Source organism: Populus euphratica, unplaced genomic scaffold, assembly GCF_000495115.2.
Source record: "Populus euphratica unplaced genomic scaffold, PopEup_1.0 scaffold3928.1, whole genome shotgun sequence".
In the NCBI taxonomy this organism is placed as follows: Eukaryota; Viridiplantae; Streptophyta; class Magnoliopsida; order Malpighiales; family Salicaceae; genus Populus; species Populus euphratica.
Genome location: NW_011503729.1, coordinates 253 through 8,824, shown reverse-complemented (window position 1 = coordinate 8,824; position 8,572 = coordinate 253). Strand labels below are relative to the sequence as shown.

The 8,572-nt window shown below is 32.6% G+C and overlaps 1 protein-coding gene across 3 annotated transcripts; it reads right to left on the bottom strand.

Moving 5' to 3' along the window:
- Positions 1 to 2,338: 2,338 nt before the first annotated feature.
- On the bottom strand, positions 2,339 to 6,519 carry LOC105119906 (signal recognition particle 19 kDa protein-like). 3 transcript variants are annotated; one of them, XR_841210.1, is made up of 6 exons: positions 6,363 to 6,519; positions 5,787 to 5,979; positions 5,594 to 5,693; positions 4,163 to 4,318; positions 3,334 to 3,361; positions 2,339 to 2,678 (listed from the first exon to the last, which is right to left on the bottom strand). XR_841210.1 is itself a non-coding variant. In XM_011018097.1 (5 exons), exons 2-4 carry the CDS (start codon positions 5,964 to 5,966, stop codon positions 4,188 to 4,190), a joined length of 411 nt encoding a protein of 136 aa, XP_011016399.1. In that variant the 5' UTR covers positions 5,967 to 5,979; positions 6,363 to 6,519; the 3' UTR covers positions 3,147 to 3,361; positions 4,168 to 4,187. The 3 variants fall into 3 exon arrangements, 2 of the variants coding, with proteins under 2 accessions (XP_011016399.1, XP_011016398.1); XM_011018097.1 differs by lacking the exon at positions 2,339 to 2,678 and having other exon boundaries at positions 3,147 to 3,361; positions 4,168 to 4,318; XM_011018096.1 differs by lacking the exon at positions 2,339 to 2,678 and having other exon boundaries at positions 3,147 to 3,361; positions 6,363 to 6,518.
- Positions 6,520 to 8,572: the final 2,053 nt, after the last annotated feature.

Here is an 8,572-nt window from a genome sequence, read left to right as displayed (position 1 = left end):
ACAGTAAAAAGAAAAAAAACACACGACTTAGGTTTTTTTTTTTAAGTTTTAATTGCAATTCAACAACTTTGAATTTTATATTTCCTCAACAATTGACAAGGCACTGATCATTAACAAAAACGGACAAAAACAATTTATTTCATAACAAACAAAATGTGGTCCCTCAACTTGTCTAGATGAAGCCTCCTTAATCCTTGTAAGTTACAAAAGCAATTCTCCTAGATTGTACAAGATTGTCAGCTTTCATAGACACAAAGGAGAGGTCTTTTCACAGAAGAGTTTTCTTGAAGCACCAATACCAATCCACACTATTATTCCAGAACATATCTTAGGCTTGTTGAAAAGCTTGTCTTATAAGGCATCACGATTCAAGAACAACTTATTGATAAAACAGATTGAAAGAAAAAACGTAGCAAATGATTGAAAGAGAATCACCAAAAAAGTAAAATTGCAATTTAGACAAACCAAATGTGCTTGAATAGTTACTGAAGACTTTCAGCTCACTTTGGTCCTCATCTTTGATCATACGAGGTCAAAGATGAGGAGCAGCAAGTGGGCTGAAAGTCTTCATTACTAATAAATGTTTGTGTCTCTGTCAAGAGATGGTTGCTAGGAGATGGTGACCTGTCAGGTTTAGTGATTTCTATGCACATACTCCCACTCCAAATTTGGTCCTTCATCCATGGAATCTCCAACCTGAAGCACAGCATTCTACAAGGATCAGTTGGTTTCACAGTGTTTTTAGCCTTCAAAAAATCAATATGAATATGATGGAGATAACTCACGGCCTAAAGTCATTTCTCCAAGGCATTAACAAGTCAAAAAAAACTAGAGCATTCACAGACTAAGTATGAATTTGAACTCTAAGTGTGCCCCCACCACTTTCATCATTTCGAATACACAAACACACCAACTTTCAGATGATCTGCTAGAGTAGATGCAGTCCAGCCATCTTGTACACAAGGGATAATGTTCATTTTACTCTTTGGCAAGCACTTCAGCTAAAACCATCGGGGTAAGTTCTGCGCATGCAGTAAAACAGATATAAATTAACAAGGAAAAGTTGAAGGGAAATTGTGTATATCTGGCCAGGTTTCTTCTGAAACATTACCAGCATGGCTCCAGGAGGAGTGTGTGATTGATGCATAGTAATCCAGAAAAATGAATTTTTAGATTTGAAAGACTTGGTTCTATGAAGTGCACTAAGCCCATCCTCTCTCTCTTTTTTTTTTCTTTTTTTTTTCATTGCATCATGTTACCCTTATCTTCATGCCTTTGGTGTAGTGTATTCTTTCCACCACCACTCTGGTATTTAATTAAATCAAACCGTCTAGTTAACAAAATGCCTTTTAAATTATATCATATATATAGTATTTTATAATAATTTTAGAAATTTATTATTTTTTCTAAATCTAAATTATAATCTCATGCATTAATTACATTATAGTCCTCTATTTCTAAAACCTATGTGTAATCAAGTCACTTTTGATTAATTATTCTATTTTAATTTGTGACCAGTAACTCTTATATATGCGATTTATTAAATTCCCTAATAAGTTTTAAATTATAATTCTAAATAAAATAAAATAAACAATTTAATTTTTTTAATACAATAATTGATTTATTTATATTTATATTTGAAGATCACCTATAATATCTAACAATTTATTTAACTCTCCTATTATTAAAAAAATCATAACTTATTTGATTTAAATTTTTAGTTATTAATTTTTCAGTGTAATTATGATTTTTTTTATCAAAAATATTTATTTTCAATACTATAATTTTTTTATTCTCATACTATAATAATTGATTTCTTGTATTATTTATTTACATTCACGAGTGTCTTTTCATTACTGAGTGCGGCAATGGTAACCACGCATAGAATTCGTAAAAATCCATTACTTAACATGCTTGAAGTGTTGGACTTTGAATGGCATATGGAATAGGTTTAAATGAAGCATGCAAATCATGTGATATGGCTATGGAGAGGAAAGAAAGCCGGCAAAGATATATTAATACACCTTGGGTAGGAACGAAACTTTCATCATCATGGTTTAATGAGTGGGGAAAAATAAATGGCTCATTTTGCTCGGAATTTTTGTACTTGACAAGGATTTTGTTCGATTTTCACAGGAATTTTTGTACTTGACAAGGATTTTGTTTTCCATTTCCAAGTTGTATACAGTTAGATGGAATCGAAAGCAGATGCTCAATTGGTCAAAGTGATAAAGGAGGAGGAGGAGGTGGTGGTGGTGGACATGCAGGGAACCAGAGAACACAACGTGGCCTTCTGTTTTCGACTGCTATATTATTGGACACGCAGAGAAAAGATGAGAAAAAGAAGACAGCCGCAGCTAAATATCCACAACAGTATAGATCACAAGGTAGGAAAATCGTCTCACGTGCATGCTGCTCTCTGATTGTATAAAAGCTTTAGTGATAATCCAAAAGCACAACAGAGCAAGATAACCAAAAAAAACAAAGTTCTCATTAGCCAAACGGGCCGACAAGACATTTCAGTGATATCCGAGTATCATCACATCCAAGAGCTCAGTCACACCAGATTAGTTTCTCTGATCCTTAAATGGGGTTTTCAAAACTGTGTACAATCACAGATCAACATGAGTTATGTGAAGGTTCCATGCTCTGTATTCCAGGTTCACCGATTGCAATGAACTATGTTCCTGCAATAGACAAAGCTCTGTTATGCATATTACCAGCTTCAGACTCCAGAGGAATGGCGATGCTAGACTCAGCATTATAACACGACTAGAACTACAACATGACACCAAATTTACGCGTCAAAAGCAATTCGTGCCAATGTGAAAAAAATTAAATGCAGATACCCCGTCCCAATTCCATAGTCCCTAACTAATTAGCAGGTCATCTTCAGGTAAAAAAAGACATTTTACTGCATGCCACAGTAAAGCTGAAGATTTCATACCTGGAAACCAACTAGATGTACTTCAGGAAAAGATTTTAAAATAAGCATGTCATAGCTGTGATACTTGGGCCATCTACCAATCACTATTCCAACACCCAAAACAAAACAATTGATCATACTTTTTCTGTGACAAAGTCAGGTTCCATTGATCAAGTTGATCGTACATTTTCTCCTCAAGGATTGCAAGGAGTTCAGGGGCAAAAAAAAAAAAAAGTTTTCACTAGCCAAGTGGGGCGACGAGACATTTCAGTGATATCCGAGTATCATCACATCCAAGAGCTCAGTCACACCAGATTAGTTTCTCTGATCCTTAAATGGGGTTTTCAAAACTGTGTACAATCACAGATCAACATGAGTTATGTGAAGGTTCCATGCTCTGTATTCCAGGTTCACCGATTGCAATGAACTATGTTCCTGCAATAGACAAAGCTCTGTTATGCATATTACCAGCTTCAGACTCCAGAGGAATGGCGATGCTAGACTCAGCATTATAACACGACTAGAACTACAACATGACACCAAATTTACGCGTCAAAAGCAATTCGTGCCAATGTGAAAAAAATTAAATGCAGATACCCCGTCCCAATTCCATAGTCCCTAACTAATTAGCAGGTCATCTTCAGGTAAAAAAAGACATTTTACTGCATGCCACAGTAAAGCTGAAGATTTCATACCTGGAAACCAACTAGATGTACTTCAGGAAAAGATTTTAAAATAAGCATGTCATAGCTGTGATACTTGGGCCATCTACCAATCACTATTCCAACACCCAAAACAAAACAATTGATCATACTTTTTCTGTGACAAAGTCAGGTTCCATTGATCAAGTTGATCGTACATTTTCTCCTTAAGGGCCAAGAATGTGGGCAGTCTGTTCTATGACATTTTCTTATGGTTACACTAGATATTTCTTAATGCTAAGCAAGGCCATGAAACCAACAACTCCAGCAAAAGAAATGCATACCATATAACAGCAAACCCAGATTATTTTGAATCAAGACCTCACTTTTCACCATGTGAAAAGACTTGCATACAAATTCACTTTGTGGATAGACTTGGGTAAAAAGGGCGTGCATGAACAGATAATTTGTTGTGACACAAGATTCTGGAATTTTAGCTCTTCGATTCATCAGAAAAGGACCCCCTTCTCATCCAAATTTTTTCATGATAAGAATGAAAAAAGTCAATTTTTTACCAGCTAGTTGCAAACCAAACCTTATCCTTTTTCTCATGAAGAAGGCTATCTTTTCTTTCTCCCACCCTTCCCAGACTTGGATGTTGAAACATTTGCCGTGGATGCAGGCTCCTGCTTTTTGGTCCTCCCAGGATGTCTAGGTACCAGTTCTGCAACATGGAACATAAGCTGTTTTCCTGCAATAAGGCGAAGTTTCAAATCCATTACATATGAAAGGTAGGACAGACGCTCATATATAAGTGGCATCAGCCCATCCAACTTTGAGCTGATTTTTAATTGTTTTTTCACCTTATACTTTACTTTCTTGATAGAGGTGACAAAAATGCACCCCTATTTTTCCTTTTTTCTATTTCCCCCCCTACTTTACTTTCTTGATAGAGGTGACAAAAATACACTCCTATTTTTCCTCCAGGTCAATGAAGTACAGTGCCATGGCATATCAGGATGAGAGGCAGCTCTCAAATTTCTCAACTAAACTAAAAGGGAACAATCATCAAACCGTCCAGATCACCAAGTGGAGCACTGGTATTTCATGTAAATACTGCTAATCACTCATTAACATGCAAGAGGTGTCCACAACATCATCAATTAAAACAACACCAATATAAAGGTCAGTTCAGCTCTTAAGTGATGGATCCCTAGCAGAAACTAGTCTTATGCAATACTAGATGTCAATGACACCATAACATACTAAATATACATTCTTAGATTGGTTAAATTTGTGTCAAAATCCCTTCTTGAAAAGTCTCTGTGCAGAGTAACAGAAACCAATACGCATATCAACATTTACTGTCCCTTGGAAATTAGGACCACTTAAATGATACCATTGAGTCCCCTACATGTTATCCGCTTTAGAATTAATTGCAAATATTTCACTTCAAGGATTATTAGAGAACAAAATAAAGAGGAGTCTACAAGACAGGTGGAGGTGCCAATGAGAATGTGGCAAATATAAAAATAAACTGTCATATGGGAAGTATAAAGAAAAATCTTATATAAGTTTTGTTGAATTCACCAATACATATGGATTCATGAAAAAGGAAGGAAAGTACCAGAATTAACAGAAAGGAAGTTTGATTTCTTTTGGATCTTAAAAGCCACTATTTGAAGAGGCTATAAACTATTGAAAGCCATAACAATCCTTGTGCATAACAAATATGGAATTACTTCAACACTAGCAACTCATGAAAATAGTTATCTTTGTTAAAATAAAGAAGAGGAAGAAGAAGAATGGTGAGGCATAATTCAATGTAATAGGCATAAAAGATTGACAAAATCACACTTGATCAATACCAATACACTTAAATTTAAGTGTTGAAAAAACTATATGTACAAATCCATCAATTTACGCAGATCTCAGAAAGAAAAGGAAAAGGATAATTAATGAAAAAGAAGCCAAAAGAAATATCAGAATCATATGATAAACAGAAACAACGGTGAAGTATGCTTACGGGAAGGAATTGCAGGATTACATAAACTCCCATCTTCTCTTTTCAGCAATACTCTCACTCTCCCTACTTGCATGAAATCTCGCGGATACGCCTTATCAATCTAGAACATCCAAGACGCATCATAAATCACAAACAAACAGCAATCACAAGCTCTAATAATAAAAAAGAAAAAACTGTGGATTGCAAAACAAACCTCAATTGCAAATGGAAGTTTGAGGTGGCCACAACAATCACCAATCTCAACACAAGTAGGGTTCTCACACGCCTTTTCTGCACTAATCCGCCTCCCTTCAGCTATTGTTTTCTTTGAGTTAATGTAGACAGGATATAACACCACCCATTTCTTTATATTTGGCACTCCACCATCCATCATCACCTATCTCTCCCTGTTACAAAAACAATTTTCCATAAAAATTAAAATCATACAGTTCAACCAAGTAACCAATGCTGATCTCAATTTTTTTTTGTTTAAATGCTCTTGATTTTACATACCCAGAATTGAAAATCATGACTTTAACAAACCAAACAAGCACATATTGAAAATTATGAAATGGGGGTTCTAATTTTAAGACTCTGATTCATTATTTTCATCCTAAGCCTACAATCGACACAAAAAACATTGACCAGGAGTGGAATCACAATTATTTACAGCTAAAAAATAAAACTATGGCGTAAAACCTAAACGAGAAATCAAAGATAGAAGAAAAGGAAACTGGGCTTCGTTATTAGAAGTGAAAGAGGAAGAAAAAAAATAGAAAAAAGGGCTCGCCAATTGAGACCCTGGCTTCGCGTTTTGCCGTGTGAGATCTAGTAGCGCTCTCTGGTAATGGAGTACGATGATACGAGAAACTCTGTAGTCTTCAGCTTTTTCTTTTCCTTTTTTCCTATAATTGCAGTTTAGTCCCTCGATTCAGGAAGTTTGAGGCCAATGTAAGAAATAGCTAATTTACATTATCACCCAAAATTTCACCAGCCCAATTTCTTTTCTCTTGCAGCAAGGACTTTTCAAAAAATAAAAAATAAAAACTTGAACTGCTAATACAGAAAGCCCGTGTCTGAAATACAAGGCAATGAAAGCCCAAGAAACATGGATTACCCAAGCCTACAAAATCAAATAGAAGCCTAAATCTCTCCAAAGGGATAAAGTTATTTTTTATGTAATTATTTTTATTTTATTTTTTTAATTTGATAAGTGATTTAATAAAAAAAATTGAATTTTAACCCATCTCTATTTGTTCAGTTCGCGCTCCCAAAAAAAAAAAGCTAAAATTAAAGCCTAAGTAATGAAAAAGTAATCTTTTTAAATATAAAAAAATATTAAAAAATAATATAAATGTTATTTAATAGTTTAAACTATTATATTAAGATAATTTTATTATATGGTATCAGAATCTTAATAATTTAATGGTCATAAATTTAAATTTCACTATTTATATTTATTTGATAAAAATTAAATACAGAATAATATAAATTTATACAAATTTTAAAATCAAAAAACTTTTATTACAGAAAAAAAAAAGAAACTAACAAACGTTTTTTTCATATTAATTCTCAAACTAGCGTACTTGATACAGGTTAGGATTCAAGTCAAATTGATAAAATAGAAGACATATGTGATCTTGCTAGAGTTAAAAGAGAATATTGAATAAACTTTAGATATTTTTACAATATGGTTTTAGAAAAAAAAAAATAGTCGAAACTTTTATTTATATTGTTGGCTCTATGGACCGGAAAATTAAGAAAATATCAAATAGTGAGATGGTCGTTTTGGAAAGCAAAGATTTTTGAAAGAGCTCATATATATGGATACTACCAAATTTAATTATACAAATAAACAATTGTGTGATGAAGTTGCTAATGCCGTTTTAATCAAAATATTTTTTTTTCTTGGGCATGGTCAAGATTTTTTCAAGCTGGAGAGATTGATATTTAAGAATTTTTAATATTTATACCGTTTTTTTTTTTTTTTATCTTGCCAATTTTAATCTTGATCGGAATTTCGTTCAACACATGACATGTGATAATGCTACTACAAAATCTTATGCTATTAAGAGCTTATTTGGGAGAACGGCCAACCAAACACAGGCTACAAATGAAGTGAAATGGTGGGAAATCAGCTTTAAAATGGTGGTGAGATTATATATTCTAGGCTAAAATTTATGGAGTTTTTTAAGTATTTCGAGACTGCAAATGGACTTCATAGCAATGAAAGGTGTTATGTTATATTGGATTTTTTTTTTGTTTTTTAGCTTGCATATATCATAAATTAGATTGTAAAGTTGATAAATTGAAGACATGTTACTTGTGAATATACTAACTACAATACTATATTCTAACTATATATTATTTTGAAAAAAAAACAAAGTTCTCTTGAGTCATTATTAACTTCATTATCATTTCACTGTAATTACGTTTCATAGCCAAAACTTGTGTCAACTTGGGCGGTATTTATACGAGATTATTTAATATTGTAATAGTAATTTTTTTAAGTGTTTTTTATTTGAAAAAAAATATCAAAATAATAATTTTTTATTTTTTAAAATTTATTTTTAATATCAGCAAATTAAAGTAATGTAAAAACATTAAAAACTTAACTTGAAGCAAAAAATAATAATTTCAAAAGTATTTTTACATTGCAAAAACAAACAATACCAACATAGATGAGAAAGGGTGGACTTACATAGAAGAAAAGGGAGATGTTTTCAAAATATTCAAAATAACCATTAGTAGTTTTATGAGTTCAAATTTTTCCCTCCTTGATTTAGACGTTGGCCCCATTATATTATTATATATTATACATGGATATACATAAAGCTAAATCGTTGGAATTTTTACTAATAAGAATAACAATAATACAGATGATAACAATATTATTAATAATAATAATATTAAAAGTAATAAGAACAACAACAATATAAATTATAATAATAATAATAACAATAATAAAATAATAATAATAATAGAGCAGCAATAATAATA